The sequence below is a fragment of the Cavia porcellus genome, unplaced genomic scaffold (assembly GCF_034190915.1).
Source record: "Cavia porcellus strain 051 isolate PalLab524CR breed Dunkin Hartley unplaced genomic scaffold, mCavPor4.1 scaffold_31, whole genome shotgun sequence".
Taxonomy (NCBI): domain Eukaryota; kingdom Metazoa; phylum Chordata; class Mammalia; order Rodentia; family Caviidae; genus Cavia; species Cavia porcellus.
In genome coordinates this window covers 25,292,748-25,312,603 of record NW_026947514.1, presented here as the reverse complement: position 1 = coordinate 25,312,603, position 19,856 = coordinate 25,292,748, and the positions used below count along the sequence as shown (strand labels likewise).

The 19,856-nt window shown below is 50.4% G+C and overlaps 1 protein-coding gene across 1 annotated transcript; it reads right to left on the bottom strand.

Annotated features, from left to right (window-relative positions):
* Window positions 1-1,481: 1,481 nt before the first annotated feature.
* Zdhhc22 (zinc finger DHHC-type palmitoyltransferase 22) lies at window positions 1,482-11,514 on the bottom strand. Its single transcript, XM_003472444.5, has 4 exons — window positions 11,496-11,514; window positions 11,081-11,214; window positions 8,825-9,364; window positions 1,482-4,016 (listed from the first exon to the last, which is right to left on the bottom strand). Exons 3-4 carry the CDS (start codon window positions 9,348-9,350, stop codon window positions 3,751-3,753), a joined length of 792 nt encoding a protein of 263 aa, XP_003472492.1. The 5' UTR covers window positions 9,351-9,364; window positions 11,081-11,214; window positions 11,496-11,514; the 3' UTR covers window positions 1,482-3,750.
* Between the last annotated feature and the right edge of the window lie 8,342 nt (window positions 11,515-19,856).

Below are 19,856 nucleotides of genomic sequence, written 5' to 3'. Positions count from 1 at the left end.
ACCTAAGGACTGACTTGTAGAAGGGACATGGATTTAAGGCTCCTTAAAGTTCCTGTCTTTCCAAAGCCACTTGGGTTTCTGAAGCCTCTTGTAGGCCGTTCATACTTTGCCTAATTTAATACCAGGACTTGGCCAAAGAGTAACCCATTTCTAGTTGAGGACATCGAGGCACTTGGAGTAGAGGCAAGAGGACACATGACTTCTGCTTCCACAGGCAGGTGACTCTACTTGCTTCGGGGATCAGAGAGCTGTGCTGCCAAATGTGGCCTGCAGATGTCTCCTGCGCCCTTTCCTCCACTGACAGAGTGATCAGTGAGGAATGACACCACTGACTGTTAACTGAGGGGCCAGCTGACAGAGACAAATGCTTTGGGTGTCTCTGAACGCCAGCTTCATGATCTTCCTCCTACCCCGTGGTCCTGACAGCCTGTCCTTTGAGGTCACCCTAATGACCTCTCCCCAGTGAGAGCTTCTTGGGGACAGAGGTAGCTTGTCCTTTCTTTCTCCACAATGTGTAGTGCACAGTGCTGTGCCCACAGGAGATGATGATGTGAAGCCAACAAAGCCACCTCTGTGCATTCATTTAGTTAGTAGTTATCAAGTGCCTATTACGTGTGTAGTCTCTGCTAGGTCAGAATATAATGGTGTAAAAAGATGGCTGTGGAGTGGACAGCCCATGCTCCAGACCATGACAAGGCTTGGCCACAGTTCCCTTTGTCTAGCTCTTCAGCACATGTGGGGCTTCCTTGCTGTCACCTCTTGATGTATGTTTGGGGATTGTGGACCATCATACCACTGACCTGGTTGGAGTTTCCTTGACAGCTCAAGCAGAACCAGCACTATCCTGCTGAATCCAGCCAGTCCTGCACATCTTTGGGCTACATTATCATCCATGTCCACCACTCAGGACCACTCCCTGCAGGACTCCAAGCCTCCCTGGCTGCTGCCAGGGCTGGTAACTCAAATCTTCCCAATGTCATAGGGGCTGAAAGGCCAGGAGGCCCTGGCTGAACTCCAGGGACAGTCAGCCCTAGCTGTGAGGAAAGAACAGATGGACTCTCTCCTTTCTTGCCTTCCCCACCTGCCCTCTGACACGGGAAGGTGAGTTGGGGAGGAGCGAGGGGAAAGTTCCCATCCCTGGTCTTCACAGGTCCACAGACCTCAGCATTCTGGACCAGGACAGTTATTCACATACTTACCACTTCCCGCCCCAGCTCTGCCAATCACAGTGGACACTGGGGCAGGGCTGAAGCCTCGCCCTGGATCTCACTGCTGGACTGTGGAGGGGTCCCCAAGGAGGAATCTGGGCCAAGGAAGAGTCCCTTAGGGAATCTGGGCCATGGTTATTTACCAACTTGGACAGAAGTATTTTTAATACTTATCTGAAATCTCTGAAGAGAGGTGTCTGATGGACACAATGCGTGTTCTGGTCCCACCAGCCTTGCTACCAACCATCATGCCCATATAATTATCAAATCCAATTAAAACCACACATTTTATTGATTTTTTTCATCAACAGTACATACAGGGCCATGTGCACAAATGGTACCCAAGTCTCACAGCTGGGAACCTCCTCTGCAGTCACCCCTAGGGACTAGTATCCTCCCCTGCCCCACCATGTCAGACCTCATGGTGCAGTCTCTGGACATGGCAGAACTGGCCTCCAAGCTCTTCCACTGAGCAAGCGTGGGGTCCCCATCAGCCCTCCCTGCCACATCCTTCCTCTCCAAGTGAGGAACCACCAAGAAGGCAGAATGATCATTTGTCGAAGGATAGGATTCAGTGCACACAGGGGCCAGTGGAAAGATGCTCCTGATGGCAGGGATCTCATTGTCCTGTTCACCACTGTATTTCTAGTGCCTGAAACTTAGCACATAGTTGGTACTTGATAAATATATGTAGAATGAACAAATGGATGACTGAAAGAGTGGACATGGGAAGGAGGGGGAAGTGTGAGCAGTTAAACCATCACAGCATCGGCCCTCTGGAGGGAATTGAAGACAGGACCTGGGTGAAGTCCACCTGATCTCTACCCAAGAATTGATGGTGTTGTGCGGTTGGAGTCACTGTGCCCATCCACTGGACGATTCAGGGTGAAGGCTGCAGCCCAGCTGCTTGTATGGAAGTCAGATTGGCCTCCGACCCAGTCGGGAGGGGCACTTGCATTGTCCCACCCCCTCACAGGCTGCTTCTCTGGGTCCCAGTACACATAGCAGTGCATCCATCCAGAGCCAGCCAGGGAAGCAGGGACGGTCTGGCAAGTGCTCTCTTGTGTTCTGGTCATTCCCGCCTCTAGCCTTCACTCCCCCACCTCCTGTCTTTGAGTTGAGCACGATCTGGCTTTTCCCTCCCCACGTCTTCCCCCACCCAATCCCAACACTCTTCTGTCTCCCTGTCCCCAATCCCAGCCCTTTCAACTACTTTTTTTTTTTTTTTTTTTTTTTTTTTGGTACTGGGGATTGAACTCACAACCTAGTGCTTACCAGGCAGGCACTTATGCTGCTGAGTTAAATCCCCCCTTTCAACTACTATTGACATCTAGGTAGTCCTCTCCTTAGTAACTGGGGTTGGGCTCAAACATTTGCATCACAATTTTCACACCCCTCCCATGGCCACCCTACTCTCCATGAACACAAATAACCCACAGTCATCTCTGCAGATCTGCCCCCAGGCCCAGCAGCATAAGAGGACACCACAGTCTTAGAGTGGGAAGGAATCTCCACACTTCTGGAACAACCTTGTACAAAATCCCTTGCACAGCATGCCTGGCAAACAAGTGCCAAGATCCTGTGAAATATTTCCAGTGGTGGAGCACTCATTACCTCCCAGGTAGCCACTGAAGCACTGAACAGCTTTAGCTTCTAGAATGCCAAGGCAGGCTCGCTCTCTCTCTCCCTCCCTCCCTCTCTCTGTCTCTCTCTGTCTCTCTCTCTCTCTCTCTCTCTCTCTCTCTCTCTCTCTCTCGCACACACACACACACACAGTCTTCTGTACAGTTGCCCAGCATTACAGTCACACGCCTCCCTCACTTTTGGGTGGCTCCCCTTTCCCTCTCTTTTCATTCTTTCCTTCCCAACATCTGGCAAAAATCCAGAGGCTGGAAACCAAAGAGAAAAGTTGGAAGAGAGCCAGGGAAAGGAGGTGTCCAGCCAGGGCCAGTGAAGCCTGGCTGGACAGGGAATAGCATCTGGAAATGCCAGCCACTGGCTGCCATGTCCAGAGAAAGGACCTTGAACCTGGTGGGTGGGCAGCAAGCTCCTGGGCTCTTTTCCCCCTCAGTACCCACAGTCCCTCAGAGGGACAAGAACCTTCCGTGGCAGAGGGACTTGGCTGCCTCTCACACGTGGTGATGTTAAGCATTTGCCAGCCTCCAGGTGCTGGGGAGCCTCAGCAGCAGGGAGAATCCACTGCTCACTCTCCACATGAGGGGAAGTGTGCCAGCACACAGCAGGGACTACACAAGAGGTGGCAGGAAGTGGGAGGGCCGCGAAGAGGGGAAGAAGGCTTCCCAGGGAGAAGAGACAAGAGCAGAAGCCACCCAACTGGCTGCTGAGACTAGCCAGGCCCGGGTGGCCAACTGTCCTCCCCATCTTACATGAAGTTCTTCCATGCGGGGTGGAAGACCAGGGCTGGGTGTGTGACTCTCCTGGCCCCAGGCTGTAGTGGGTCAGGGGTGGTAACCAGAGTGTTATGGCCTTATGTTCAGGAGAAACTGAGACTCAGAGAGGGAAATGACTCAGCACCTGCCTACTACTTGTCCTGCGGCTTAGAGCCCTCACTTCCGACATTGAACATGGGGACCAACAGGCCCAGCAGCCACCTCTTCCCGAAGACCTCCTGTAAGTTCTTGCGCCAGGGCTGGGCCCTCACTGCCACCCCCTTTCGAACCTGGTGGCGTGTCTGGCCCCGGAGGATCAGCAGCAGCTGGTGGCAGCAGAAGCCGGCGCAGGCCAGGCCCACGGCAAACCAGAGGTAGAGCATGAGGATGACGAACATGTCAGAACCGAGGACAGCTCCTGCGGGGGGAGGGAAACACCAGAACCGCTTTACACCCAGGCCACGTACAGAAATGCCACCGGGCTGGCGCTTTCCGCTGGGAGGGAGGGAGAGTCATGAGGCTGAAGCCACATTCTGTAGCAGTTTCAGGCTGCAGCGAGGGAGAGGAAGGATGAAATAGTTACCCTAAGTTTTCCTTAGTGCTGATGGCTCCTGAGGCGAGAGGGCAGCACTGGGGGGTGGGGAGGGGGGTGGGGTGGGGGGAGGAGGCTTGATGAGCTCAGCAAGCAAGGAGAGCCTGCAGCCTCCCTGCTCCAGGCTAGACGCTGTCCATTTCCATGGGGGCAGAACTCCCTCTCTGCCTCTCTCTCGGCTGGAAGAGAGAGCCGGGGGTTTACTGGGGAGGAGCAAGAGGTGATTTGAGGGCCCTAAAGAGGCACTGTTGGACTGGAGCACTTCTCCCCATGGGGCTGTGAGCACTGTCTGGGGACGACTCTGGAAAGTGACAGCATGATGGAGAACAGGACTTAGTCATCAGGAAGAGCAAGTCTTGAGTTCAGTCAGCCTCAAGGGCGGCTGAGCACACCAACTTAGAAAAACCCAGGCATTAACGTTACCGTTACCAAGTCACATGCAGCACCAGACACTCACCAGGGCTGGAAGAGGCCCCTGAGGTCATCGGGTCAGCCCTGAGAGCGGCACCACACCTCCCACTAAGTTTATCTAAACTGAACATTTCTTGCTATTGATTTTAGTAAGCAATCCCACACACTTCCTCAGAGTTTGGGAGGAGAGTCTGTCCAAACTAGGTTAGAATCTCCTGGCTGTCAGGACTTGCAAAAGGTTTTTAACCACCCCAAGTTAGAGTCTGATCATCTGCAAAATGGGTATCATAATGACAGTTCCATAGGTGTGCAGGACACAAGGCAAAGATCTAAGACGTAGTCAGCTTTCTGGTTCATACTTGGTGCAGCTTTCCTGATGAAAGTCATTCTAGGGACTGGGGATTTAGCTCAGCGGCATAAGCGCCTGCCTTGCAAGCAGGCAGTCATGAGTTCGATCCCTGGTACCGATAAAAATGAAAAAGACAAAAAAAAGAAAAAAAAAGAAAAAAAAAGAAAGTCATTCCAGAGGAGGGCAATACACCCAAAAAGTGTTCACATTTGACTCCTAAGGCCATCAGGATTTCTCTTCTTTTCCAGAGCTTGGCCTCCTGGCTGGCTGCAGCTTTGGCAGCTGTAGCAAAGACACCTGCTTTGGCTTGCCCCTGCCAGGGCAGTGGACCCAGGAGAGAACTCAAAAGCCCTAGCTCTTTGTTCCCTGTACGGCAACCCAAATACCAGCTTCTCCAGTGAGGGTAGCTGCTCCAGGGATACCACCTTACAACCTGTTCTCCCCTGAAAATTCAACCATCTTCCTCTCTTCTCTGACCAACCTTTTCCCCAGCCCATCTCTTCTCAGGTCTCCTCAGATTCCAATTTTCAGGCCCCTAAAATGCTTTTAACACCAGTCTGGTCTGCTGGAGAGTGGTGGGCTCAGCAGCAGGGCAGGATGGGATTTGATTCAGGTTTGCTATTAGCAGTCTCCTCTTCCCTCATCCCGGGGAGCTTTGATAGCAGGGTTTTCTTTGCAGAGTTGCAAACAACCAGGTCCAGTTGCCCAGGAGATAGAAAGCTCGCTTCAGCTGGCATTTACAGCAGCCTCTCTACTGACAGAGATAGCAGTGGGATAGGGCTCCATTGGGCTGTGCCATCCCCTGACCCACTTCTCCCTTGTCAGCACAGATTAGTTAGGGCGGCTACATACACCAAGGAGCATCCTGGGGCCATGTGCCCTTTGGGCTTGAGCAGTGCTGATGGGCAGAGATGGCCCTGGAACTGGGCTGTGCGAACATCAGAGCTGTCAAGCTTAGGCCTGCCCTGCAACTCAGCCCCAGGAACAAGCCTGGGCGATGGAAGCTGCTTCCTGTGGGCTTTTTTCTGGCACTAAATCAAGGCATGAGGAAAAGACCTTGTGGCCTTTTCCTGGCCCTGTGAAGCAGCTACAAAAGTCTATTCTGAGGATCTGCTTTCTCTCAAAGTGTTTGAAGTTACCTAACCTGGTTGCTTCAGCTCCTCTTAACTATTTAATAATAGTTCTGCATCTTAAAAAAAACCCATAGAATTTTCCCATAAGGCCTGAAAGATTGCATCATCTCATCTCCCTGTTCCTTGCCTCTCACCAACTATCTGTATCACTTTTGACAGATCGTCACCCAACATATTCTTTAATACATCCAAGGGCAAGAAGCTGTCCTCCTAAAGTGGCTCGTTCATCACAAAGGAGTATCAGAGAGGCAGTGGGGTACAGGGGAGAGACTGAGCTTTGGGGGCAATCACCCCAAGTCTTGAACTGTGTGGCTTTGATGCAGCTTAACCTGGCCGAATCTTTAGTTCCTGAGTGTTTAAAAATGATACCTGCTTCACAGACTCGTCCTGAGTGTGGGATGGAATGAGACATGCCCAGTGGGTGACACATAACAGGTGCTCAGTGAACATCAGTACCCTTTCCCTCCTATTGGACTTCCCAGTGGCACTTATCAAATGGCCTAGCATTTGTCAAGTGGTGTCATCTCCATTATCCAGATAAGAATGATTTCAGTTGGTGACACAACCTGTCTGGGTCCACAAAGCTAAAAGAAGTGACAGCTTCTAAAACCTATCTTGTAACTCTGTCCTTCTTTGCCATTAGCTGAGGGCTTAGGGTCAGCAGCTACCTTCACATGAAAGAACCCTCTCGCCTTTAGCTCTCAGGGACCTATTCACAGCCGTTCTGTGCTCAGGATCAGGACAAGAGCTAGGGACAGTGCAAGTGCTATTAAGTAACTTGTGCCTTCTGGCTCCTACCTGCTCCCCTGTCCTCTAAGCGGGAGAGGGTGTGCTCTCAGCAGTTTGGACTGGCAGTCAGAGAAGAGGAGTTGGAAAGGAGGAAGATGAACAGGAGAGTATGTGTCGGGGACCAGACTGGAGAGGAAAGGAAGCGCTGGGGCAGGGAGGGTGTAACATCAGCCAAGGAAGAAGATGAGATGGAAGAGCTAGAGATAAAAGTCTTCATCTCTTTTTCCTAGTGGGTGTGGGGAGCAGATGAAGGACAGAGGAATTCATCCTTCCACTTGAACAAGGGTTTGGGCTGCAGGGTGAGCCCTGACTGGCTCTGTTCTGCCATCAGAGCAGAGCAAGAGGTGCCTTCTTTCTTTCCGATCTCCCTAGCACATATGGATAGGCCGCCAGCCCAGACTTATCTCAAATCAAACCATTTCGAGATCCTCTTTCTGGAACTAGCCATTTTTATGGCTAGTGAAAGTACTTGGAAAAAGATGTGTGATCAGGTTCTTTGGCTCTCCTCACCCCTCCACCTGCCCATGCTCACACTCTACCCCCAGCCCGCCCACCTACCCTCCCCTAGCCTGGGTATTTTGGTCCTGGCAGCCTCCTATGCCAGCATGGAGATCCAGAAGGCCCAAGAGTTCTGGGTTCTGAGCCCAGCTCAGCCACCAGCTTTCCAGACATCCCTTGTGACTGGGGCCTCCCTGTTCCTGCAGGCAAATGGCACAACAATTCTATGCCTAGGAAGAACTGGGTTGTAGCCACAACAGAGACTGAAAGGGTGGCTTCTCCCATAGTAGAATAGAAGTTTATAAATGGCCAGCCCAGGGCAGTCCTGGTGCATTAAGACACATTGGGCTCTCAGTGAAAGTGGCTGTGCCCTGTCTTTCATGGTTCCTGAATGGTTAATTAATTAATTAATTTATTTATTTATTTATTGGTACCAGGGATCGAACTCAGGACCCTGAGCTTGCCAGGCAGGCGATTATGCCACTGAACTAAATCTCTGGCTCGGTCAATGTAGTTAGGAACACGTTCTACCCCCGATGTTGCTGAAGAAGAGTACTAGGTTATGGTTTATGGACCTAGAGACATGCCAGAGACAGCTACCTGGTAGTCTTGCAACACTGGGAAGACCATTGCATTCTTCACCTGAGAAATGGGGTACCAGTGCCATACACACATCAACTCTGCAACCAAAGTAGTCATAGTCAATGGCCAGGGGGAGAAGGGAGTAGAAGGAAACAAAGTAGGGTCCAGTTTCAAAGCCAAGTAAAATAGTAAGAACTGCCACCAGGAGCAGAGTCTCCAGGGCTAGATAGCAGAGCTCATTCCTTGTGGCATCCTATTTCAAATCTAGTCCCCACCAGGGTGCCCGGCTGAGCACCAGTGTGAAGACCCACGTGCCTGGCTCCTGCAGGTGTTAGGGCGCTTCAGAGGGTCATCTCCCAGCCCAGATACAAGCTCTGCATTGCAGATAGGTAACAGTTAAACAGCCTGGTCTCCAACCAGGATGCCCCTGCTCAAACCGCAGAAAGTATGGGGGGGTCAAACCAGTGGAGGCAGGAGGATGGCTACAGTTGTATGGCAAGACTCTGGTGGGCAATCCTGGGGAGGAAAGCACAAGGTCCAGGCAAGGGACAGTTACACCATAGGCTGCATGGGGGTGTGCCTGGCATACAGCAGTTACTGCCTGGCCACCCCAGTTCTATGGGTAAACACTATGATAGGTGAGGGGAAAGGGCCTATTGTCAGTTAAATATAGTATGTTCAATTAATTCCAATTTCAGATGGGTCACCGTATGTTTTCTTAGCATGTATCATGTTGAGACATAATTATACTAAAATTTATCTGAATTTTAATGTATATGGGCATTCTGCGTTTTTATTTGCTAACTCTAGCAAGTCTTAGAATTGCAAAAGGAGGTCTTATTTGCTGAACCCGCCTGTCCAGGCCCACTCACCGGAGAAGAACTGGCTGATGGAGGTGGGCAGGAGGGTGAGGAAGGCCAGGGGATGGGCGAAGGAGATGGAGAGGACAGCGGAGATGTAGGCCACACCAGCCACCATGGAGTAGAGGCAGGCAAGGGAGGTGTAGAGGCAGAAGAGGACGAAGTTGCGCATGTTCCTGCTGCCGATGCAGTTGCCGGTGAAGAAACAGTGGTGATCGTGCCTCAGTGTGACTCGGGCGCACACTCGGCAGAAGTGGGTGCTGGGCGGGGGACACAAAGCCCTCCTGGCCGACGACCCCTGGCAGGCCCCCAGGTCATCCGGAGAGTTCTGGATGACCAGGACGTAATTGCCCAAAGCGTTGGCAGAGAGAAACAGGAAGAGCGCCCCATGCAGGAGGGCTGGCGACAAGAGACGGGTGGCCGCGGGGTCCTCACGCATGCTGGGCAGGAAGAGAAAGAGCTGCAGCACGAAGGTGACCAGGGAGATGCACAGGAAGTAGGCGGGGGCCACCACGTTGAGCAGCCTCAGGGCCAGCATCCTTGATTACATTCCTGAGGGGCGCAGGGGAGAGGGAAACTTGCGTTACCCGAGCAGCCAGGAGGCGCCATCGTGCGCTTCTCCCCAACCCCTGACAACCCAGGCGGTGCGAGGGCTGCACCCAATTCTATACCCCTCAATCTCTGCCCCTCAGGTCACTCCTAAAAACGTCCCTAATCCGTAATCTGAGCTGGGGTGGAAAGAGTCCCTGAGGCGGCAGCCGCCCTACCTCCCTCAGATTTGGAGCAACTTGGGTGCTCAGGACTTCTAGAGTCACATGCAGGGAGAGAAATTTATTCGTGGTCTGCAGGGGCTGGGAGCTTGGGGTGGAGGGTGAAAGATAGGGCCGCACGCTGCTTCAGATTTCCCTAGGAGAAAGCGACTTGGGAATGGGTAGGGCCATTTGACTTCCTGGAAGACCTCCTTTGTCTCCCCTTCCTCCGCCCACTAACCTTCATCTCGAGCAATTTCAGGAACCTCACCCAGGCTCTTTGGAGGGTTATGAGTGTATGGACCCGTTGGGTGTTTGTGTGTTTCTTTGTGTGTGACTCTGTACGTGTAATCTGTGCCTGCCTAGGGATATGTGTTTGTGCATATCGTGACTGTATGTACACACACGCAGCCGCCGCCACCTGGCTTTTTATTTTAAAAGATCAATTAAAATAATCAATACGTTCGCTGATGCTTAGGCACCAGGTGGGGTGGGGGCGCAGGCAGAATGCTGTGCCAGCGAGTCCTGCTCAGACCGTGCCTCTGACGCTGGCTGTCCTGGCTGTGTCTTTGCAAACAGCATTTTCCCTTAGGGTGGTGGAATTAAAAATCCACCCTTCACGCCTGCCTCTCGCCCTCCTGGCGGGAGAAACCCAAACAATCCCCATGGCGCTGAAACCCTTTCAGTGCCGGCAGGCTCACGCTGGGAGAACCAGGCGAAGCTCAGCCGGCGTGTCCAGGGATCCACCCCCAACGCACCCCACCCAGGCAGCCTCCCCCACCCCTGCGTCCCGCCCCCACAGCCCAACTTAGGAAGCCACCGGGCAATAGGTTCTGTGCACCGGAGAGAACTTTTCTGGGGGCCAAGGATTAGGACAGGCGGAGGTGCGAGAAAAGTTTGAGAAGGCGGGTTTACCCAGCAGGGGCCCCCACCAGGATGCCCTGTCCGGACTGGGGGGCTGGTCACCCTGGAACCCTCTTTGCAGGTGGCGGTCTCCCTCCACCCCGGAACCGCGGCCCTGGCGGGGAGCTCAGGCCGCTGTCCGCCGCCGGGGTGCGGCGCAGGGCGCGCGGGAGGGTGGTCGCCGAGGGTTTGGTACCGCCCCGGCCCTGCAGGCAGGGAGGCTGCGGCGGCGCTGCCCACCCCGAGAGCCTGGGTCCCGGGCTCCGGCAAAGCAAGTGTCTTCCCCGCGCCAGTCGCCAGGGGGGCGCGGGAGCAGCCTCCAGATGCGCCGCGGCTTGGGAAGGAGAAGGACAGGGGCCGGGGGAGCGAGGGGCGCTCGGAGGGCGGCGGCTGCCGGGGCCCTGCCCTGGGGGGGGCGGTCAGCGCCCCGGCGGCGGCGGCACGAGGGGTCGCGTGGAGCGGTCCGTGCCGCGCTGCGCCGCGCCCGCCGCGGAGGTCGCACCGTGGAGCGGGCCAGGCAGGCAGCGCAGCCGCCGGCGCCTCGGCCACCGCCTCCGCGGCCCGGGAAACCGCCCCCTGCCGCCCCCGCCACGGAGGGATCGGGAAACGAACTCACCGATCTCGGCTCGCCGAGAAGAGGAAGCCCGGACACCGGCTCTCACCCTCCCCACGGCTGCAAAGTTGTGGGATCGGCCCGGCTTGGCTCGCTGCCTCCTCACGCTTCGCTTCGGGGACTGGGCAGGTAGCGGGCTGTGGGGAGGAGGGAGCGGGCAGCTGCCGTCCTCCCACTTGGGCGCCAGCGAGTGGGGCCCAGGAGGCAGCGGGGATGGCAGCTGCCCCCCCCCTGCGCCCCGCCACCCCTCCCTCCGCTCCTGGGGGCGGTGCTCTGGCCACCGGCTCTGCACCATGGACTTGCCCCCCACCCCCTCCCCGCCTTCTCCGCTATCCTCGCGCAGGTTGGGGCGCCCCGCCTGACTTCAGCGTAGGTTCCAACTGGGAGATGGGAATTCGCCCCTGATCCAGCCATCAACCTGTCGTTCCCTCCTTCCTCCTTCTTGGCCATGACTAATAACCTTCCTTGCTGCTGGCTTGGACCAAAGGAAACCTGGGGTTTGGTGGCTCAGTTTCCTGAGGGTCACGCGCGAAGACCAGCGTCATCTCAGAAGGGCTGTGTACCCAGAGGCTGAGTCTGGACCGGAGCCTGTCTGCCCGGGCTTGGATGTGCAACATCCACCACGTATGCTCCTAGATTCTAGTGTCCTCAGTAGAACAGAGACCCGAGGATTAAATGGCAATAGACAGGAAGCTCTTAAACAGAGCCTGTTCAGACTATGCACGATTTGGGTCTTAGATGACAGTTACTATCTTGACACTACCTATCAGGCCCTCCTGTGTGCCAGGCACAGTGCTAAGCATACGCTCACTTCATTAAACCCATCTGCCCCATCTGAGGAGCTGGACGAGCCTCATTCTAGGGATGTAAAGGTTGGGATGCAGAGAAAGTAAGTCACCTGTCCAAGGTCATACAGCAGGTGAGTTACAAAGCCGGGATTCCAACCTGCTGTTTGCATTGATGTTCCACATCTCAGCCTCCACGCAAACCAACCTCACCCTGGACCACAAGCAGCTTTGATTTGGAGGAAGAGAGGGCTTAAGTGGGGGTACAGCCAAACACAGAGCTTGAACCTGGAGCTTCGGCTTGGAGCCCCAACCTATTTCCCTATTTTCGCTCCATCCCTTCCCAGAGCTCCAATATTCTCAGGTGGGTACTATGAGAAGGTAGCACCATTGGTGTGTGTGCAGAGGAGGGGGTAGCAGAGGGAGTCTGGGAGCATTAAACATTGCACGGCCACTGGGGATCTCATGGCCTCAGTTTCCATAGCTCTCCAAACTGCCCTGCTCCACTCTGGGTGAAGGCGAGTACAATATATAAATAATTGTTTTTTGCTTTCTTAACTGGTTGATTAAAACGAGAGCAATCCCCAATCCCTTGAAGTGAGGGCCATGTGCCAATCGGCTCAGCCTCCAGTTTTGAATCATCAGCCGCTGTTTTCTCTGCATTTTATGAGCATACATAAAAATAAAAAAGGGGCCAGGAAATCTTTTCATATTCTGGAGGCTCTTACAGGCAAGCAGAAGAACAGTCTGCCAGTAGGTGACCTCTGAAGATCTGGTAGCTCTGTGAGTTCCAGTGGTCCCAGGACAGACACAAGAAAGCACAAGTGGCCTTGTCCCCTCCAGAGCATCTTTGTGTCACAGGCATAGCCATCCGGTTTTCTTCATAAGCTCTGCTGGCCTCTCCCACAGTCTTGGGAGGCCCCGTTTGGGCCATGTTGATTGAAGATCTCCATTCCTTAAATACCTTGAGAATCGGATGGTATTTCTAATTTTATTTTGCATATGGGTGTGTGGTGGGAAGGTGTGCATGTCTGGATATGTGTGTGTGTGTATGTGTGTGTGTGTGCGTAAGAAAGAGAGAAGCTAAGTGAACGTGGGAAGATGTCAGTGGGGGAAGGGAATAGTCAGCAGGAGCGAGGAGATCTGGCTGTGCAGACACAAATGGATGAGGACAATTATTTATTTAGAAATACGGCTTATCAACAGAAAGGGGCCTGGAAGCGCCAGGTCTACAGCTCTCAGCTTCTTAAGGAATGGAGTGAGAGGAAGCCCAGCTCTATGTTTTGTTCTTCTGAAACTGGTGCTCATCTCTGACCAAATCAGTAAGGAGGTCAGTTTGAGGTGTCACTGTGACCAGCCACCCAGAGTTAAGCAGACTAAGACTGGACGCTGTATTGTCAGTTAGTAGCTATGCAAACTTGAGCGAGTCATTTTCCCTCTGTTGTTTGTGCTTTTGTCCATAAAATGGGAAACAGTGGTGTCGCTTTGTAGTAATGATGAAGTGAGATGATTAATTTAAGTCTCAGCAGGAGATTGGATGGTGCTCCTTTCTCACCTCCTGTCTCTCTTCTGGGTTCTTGTCTTTATCCAAAAGACTTCCTTCTCTTTCCAACTAACCTGAGAGCTCCTGGCCTATCTTGGAAACATTTTAGGCTTTCCTCTGATTTGCCCTGAGTGGGAGTGTATTGATTAATAGATCAATTTTGGTCTCTCTCTGCAAGGAAAGTCTCTACCCCGAAGTCTTCCAAATGTCTGGGGAGGACGCATTTGCCATTGATCTTTTTTTTACTTGTATTTTTTTTTTTTTTAACTTTATATCGGTACCAGGGATCGAACTCACGACTGCCTGCTTGCAAGGCAGGTGCTTATGCCGCTGAGCTAAATCCCTAGCCCCCGATTGCCATTGATCTTGTGTACTGCCATGACCCATTCTCACTAATCTCATCCTCCATAAACAGTGTCAGAAAAACATTTAGACGCCACATTCTCCATTGGTCCTGTTATATATGCTCAGAGTTGAGCCAGGACTGTACCTGCAGGAGGTCCCAAGGAGGCAGGGGTACAGATAGGCATCTGACTGCTGCTGGGCATTTTCCTGGAGATGCATGCCTGTAAAGCTTGCTGTTTAGTGATGCTGCTTGAATAAAAATTAATTCCTCTTCCAAATGGCAATCATTCCATTTTGCTACAAAGGTTATGTGCAAAGGAAGAAACTCCATGGAGCAAGCAGCTTCTGTCTTAGGTGAGGACCTTCCATCCCTGTGTCAGTCAGGCCCTACACCTCTCCAATGTTTGGATGGAAAAGGTTCCAGGACACAAGGCTGCACCGAAGAAGATTGGTGGAGGGGTTTCATTTTCACGTTCTGGTTTCAGATGAAACAGGGTGAATATAGGTGGGGGTCTCAGGGTTAACTGGTGCTCTGAAATTAAGATCATAAGAGACATCCTCAGACAGGTTACTGTGTACTGCCACCCGCAAATCATAGCCATGGGTAACTGTAAAGTACTCTTTGAGCCTCAGAAGGCTTAGTAAGACTCCATCCCTGCCTGCCCAGATTCGGAAAACATGTAAATATAATCTGCATTTTAGCCAACCAAATGCAAGAAAATTGAATTACCACCGAATTTCTATTTGGAGGTGGTAATTTACAACTCTACCTTCACATTAACAGCAATTACATTACTCTGATGTAATAAAGTGCTTTGCAGGTTACACAGTAGCTCCACAAAATTAAAATTTCATTCCATGAGTCTCTCAACAGCCCTGTAAGCTGCTTGGAACAAGAAGTATTAAGCCCATTTTTCTTATGAGAAAACTAAATTTCAGAGGTTTGCTCATGTTAATTTGTAAGCCTTGCCTATATCTGATTTAGAATATGCTTTCATGTGCAAAGATCTCACTGGTACTTAACTTTTCCTGGACATGATATTTGCATAAAGGAAACAGGTATACTTCCCCAGAGTAAAAGACCTGTGTGATCTCCCTTTCTCCAAAACTCCTCCATCCCACCGTCTCTGCATTGTCTCTAACATCACTTGTCCACCATGAGACATAGTATCTACCTGGTACATAGTAGGTGCTCAGTAAACATTGGTGGACTGAATGAATATATAAGGATAAGTAAACATGTAAACCTAGGGCTGGGGATTTAGCTCAGCGGCATAAGCGCCTGCCTTGCAAGCAGGCAGTCATGAGTTCGATCCCTGGTACCGATAAAAAAACGAAAAAGACAAAAAAAAAAAAAAAAAAAAGAAGTAAACATGTAAACCTATACCATGTTAATCAGATACCCTCAAGTTCTTTGCTGTTTGTGCTGCTGGAGAGTGTGTGTGTGATTCAGTAAAGGACACTCATCATCCAGGCCTACATGTCAAGCTAGAAACAGCAGGCTGGAAATCTTGGTCAGTTTGGAAGAGGCCCCTTTGCAATGCTTTGGCTGTGGGAGAATGAATGCAATCTTTCCCCAATTAGCTGCGGCTTCCAGGGACCACTTAGGCAGCCCTGGTAGGGATGCCGATGCCCACGGACCCGCATGCAGCTCTGTGGTGGTGGTGGCTGCAGCGACAGCAAGATTAATTGGCCCTTTCATCTTAAGATCATGCAGGAGCCAGAGGGAGGGAGAAAGAGGGAGTACAGCGCGGGAAGTGAGGAGAGTGGGAGGAGAAGGACGAGGGAGAGCGAGGGGGCTGGGGAGAGAGGGCTCCGGGCTGGACACGCATCACGGCTCTGTCTTCCTGACAGTGGGACCTCAGGAGGCGCAGGGGACCAGCTGTCTCTGCTGAGAGCCCGGCAATGCCAGGTGTCCAGGATGGCGGGGAAGGAAGCGGAGGGCTGACATCTTCATTAGAGGAGGTCACTGCAGTGCCCATCGTTGTTTGGAGGTCGCTAGAATATGTTGTGGTGGTCAGAGAGCAGCAGGCCGAGATGGTCCAGAGCCCCACCCCCTAGCAGAGATGGTTCAGGGCCCCGGAGAGAGGTGAGTGGGTGGGGGGTGTAGTGCAGAAGGCCTGAGTTTTTTGAGGTCTGCTGACCTAGGTTTGAATCTCTGTCCCCATTCACTGGCTGTGTAATCTTGAGCAAGCTCCTTCACCTAGCTGAGCCTCAAATTCCCTCTCCATTAAATGGAATTTTCACCAGCTTGCAGAGTTCATTCATGAGTTTTCAGTTGCAAAGATGTCACCTTGGTCACACCTGCCCTTTCCACCTGTCACAGCCCCCAGCTCTCCCTGCCACAGAACCCTCCCTGCTGCACAGCGCTCGCCCTGTGATCACCTCATCTGAATGCTCATTTCTTCAGCCGTCCTATGGGCAGGGACTCACCTGGCAGCCTCTTTTCTGTGGCCTATAGACAGCATGGAATCTGACACATGGGGACCTCTCTAAATATTTGAGTCAATAAATTATAAATAAATATAATTATAAATAAATAATAAATTCTATCTCAGTACGTGACCTTTAAAGAACAGGCTTGGGGGAGCAACGGATAAACAGAATTCAGCAAAAGATCCCTACTCTTTGACTCCTATGATGTGCCAGGCACTGGGGGCCCAGGAATCTGCCTGTGGGTTCTTTCACTGCACCCTCACAGAGATCCTCTCTGCCTCGTGAAAGTCAGACCCTGTGATTTTCTAGAATGGGAAAATGGAGGGCTTCAGTGGTTTGCTGAGATTGCAGAACTTGCTGACGACAGGCATAAAATCCAGGCGACTTGATTTCAAGTCCTCACACTGAATGGGCTGTTTCTCTCCCACATCATCCTTCACACTGACATAGGAATAAACAACCTATTTTCCTTATGGGGAAATAGCATATTATGCTGATGCTGACGCTGACATCTTACACTTCAGTGCATATTTGTCAGTCAGAGGCTCTTCTTAATTTGTGTTTTTTGAAACAATACCTCACCATATTTTCCATGCTGGCCTTGAACTCACTATGTAGCCCAGGCTAGACTCAAACTTGTGGCAATCCTGCCTCAACCTCCTGAGTTCTGGGATTACAAATGTATACACCACCCAGCCAGTCAGAGCCTTTTCCCAGTGAAACAAATTACGAGAAGTGAGCATTGTACAGGAGATGAAGAGTGGGATGGGTAGGGGAGCAGAGTTTAAAACAGTCTTGCCGTAGGGAATGGAAGCAGAGACAGGAGGTTCGAAGGAGTCAGAAGAGTCCAAAGAGCATTTAAAGACAGATTCTGGGGGCCAATGGCAGATTTCCACTCTGCCAGTCAATCATTGTACAATCTGGAGCAAATCAGTTGTCTGAGTCCATTTTCTGTTGCTCTAACAAAATACTTGAGTGCTGGTAGTTTGTAAAGAATAGAGGTTCATTTTCACAGGTCTGGATGCAGGCATTTGGTGAGTGCCTTTTGGCACACGGTTGGTTGTATATCTGAGGCATCACATGGGAGACAGGGCCAGTATGCTAGAGAGGGCTCACAGTGAACCCATTGATCCATGGATTAATCTCTCATGATCCAGTCATCTTCCCAAAACCCCATCTCAGCACTGCTGCACTGGAGGTCAGTCAACCTTGTGGTGTTTGCTTCCTGATCTGTAGAACAGGGCTGGTCACTGTTTCAGCCAGCTGGAGCTGTCTCATAGACTAAACAAGATAACATAGGTAAAAAGAGCAGCTGGCGTCATGAGTCCAAATGACAGCTACTATAATTAACTATGATATGTTTTACAGCATGTAACAGAACCTAAGAAAACACTGGCTTAAACTCTGATGGAAGTTTATTTTATTCTCACAAAAAGAAAGTTTAAGAGAGCTGATCTAGGATTGGTGCTCAGGCTCTATGATACACGAGGCCTGGACTCTATCTTATCCCTCTGTCATTCCGAGCTTGTTGCCTCATGGTCCAGAATGGTTGCTCCTGTCCAGCCAACATGTACGTGCCTGCTAGCAAAAAGGAAAAGAGAAAGGGGGGTTTCTTTCTTCAAGGACATTTTCTGGAAATTGCCTTTAACACATGCATTTATCTCTCACTGACCAGAACCTAGTTCCATGGCTACACGTCAACTTACTTACAGGTCATATTACATAACCAGCTAAGATTCGTGAGGTGTGTTGAGAACGAGAAAGGAGGAATGTGGACACCCTTGTAGCTTTGCACCTCTGGCACTCCTGTCACTGAGGGTCCACTGCTACGCTGGTCAAAGCGGGCCGGCCCCTGATCTCCCTCCCACTGGCCTCTGCCTCTGCCTGGCCTACAAAGGACAACTTAGTCCTGTCAAGACCTTCACTCTTGTGAATGTGGACACAAGCACAGGAAGCAGCTCTGGTCAGCATCCCTGACCATCTGCTCTCTGGATAAGCTCTAAACCTGGCCCTGGATGAAAGAGAACAGGGTGACAAAAAGAGACTCCATGTGATTTTTTTTTAAATCACAGGGTATATATATATATATATATACACACACATATATGCTTTTATAACCAGCTGCTAAAATTCAGTGATAGACACCCCTTCTGTGTTACTCATCCATGTCTGCAACAGCACTGTAATAGACATCTAAGATACTTCTCTCTTGCAGAATTGAGGTCCACAGTATGACTTGGATCTTAGTATCTGGTCAAAATATAGTCTCTGATTTCACCTTCAGTTTTGGCTTCTGAAGGGACAAATAACAAGTTCAAACTTCAGCATCAGCTCTGGTTCCCTGGACTGGAGCATGGTCAAACCACGGTCTGTAGCCTTTGTGCAGCAGGCGCAGTGACTGACTTTATGTTAATGATCACTTCCAAATATGGGTGACCTTCTAGAGATAACTTGCAACAAATATCTTCTCTCATGCTGTATTTGAAATTCTAGCTGTCAGTTAAGGTACATGTGCATATTCACTGTTGCACAGGTAAAATGTGGCCACTCCTAGTCTGTGTTTATGTACAGAAGAATTATTAAAAACTTGTGTTTAGATGTAGAAGGAAACATATTGATGGCCAGTAATAAATTATTTTCAAGTCTCAGCTATTCTTTTTAAACCATAAGCTTTTTAAAAAAACCCTTCATAATTCTTTATATCTTACAAACATAAAAGAAAAATGTCAACTTAACCAATTTAATAATTCAAGTTTCAGGTACTTTATTCTATTTAAAACTAGCTTTTAAAAAAGCCCATTTGTAATTCTTTATTTACATCTTATAAAAAATTTTATAAATATGTCAGTTTAACCAACTTAATAATTTCATAAGGGCTGTGGATTTAGCTCAGTGTCTCAAGTGCTTGACTGGTGAGCACAAGGTCAAGTTTGATCCCTGGGACCAATAATATCAATAATAATAATAATAATAATAATAATAATAATTTCATGAGGAGAAAAATTCCCTGAAACTTACATATGGTATATGATAAAATAGTAGATGCTCAATGTAAGAAAAGTATTATAGTAAAAGATACATTTCCATTAAATTCCCCTCAGAATACTCCCCCTCTCTTTGAACGTACTTAGCCCACCATTCTTGCCACTTTCTGAAGCGTTTCTGGAAGTCTTCTTTCCTGAGTGTCTTTGTTTGCACTGTGTGGCTGTTTCTCAGTCTCCTGATTGGATTCAAAACATTTACACACACGGTCATTTTTCTTTGGGGAAAAGCCAGAAGCCTCACAATGCCACACCTGATGAGGGAGGTGGATGAAGACCCACTGGAATGTTTTTAATTGACAGAAATTACTGTAAACATTTTAAATTAGTTTAGAATATTGAGACAGTCTCAAAAAGGCACTCACAAAAGAAGACCCAGAACTCCTTCAGAAAGTGGCAAGAGCAACAGGATAAGAATATTCGAAGTGAGGGAGGCCTAACGGCTGTGTGTCTTTTCTGCAATAATTATTTAATTTTTAATTTAAACGTTAACCATAGTTTATGATCAGTATTTCTGTGACAAATCATATTTAACCCAACATGGGAAGGAATGTGCAGAATATGGAGAAAAGAAGAAATTAATAGAAAAAATGAGGTGCCACACTGTTCCACTAGTATCAGTCAATGTA

Coding starts and splice junctions, on each gene's coding strand:
- Zdhhc22 (XM_003472444.5), bottom strand. CDS start 9,350: ATGCTGGCCCTGAGGCTGCTCAACGTGGTGGCCCCCGCCTACTTCCTG. Junction 4,017..8,824: donor CATCAGCCAGTTCTTCTCCG/GTGAGTGGGCCT, acceptor CTCCCCCCGCAG/GAGCTGTCCTCGGTTCTGAC.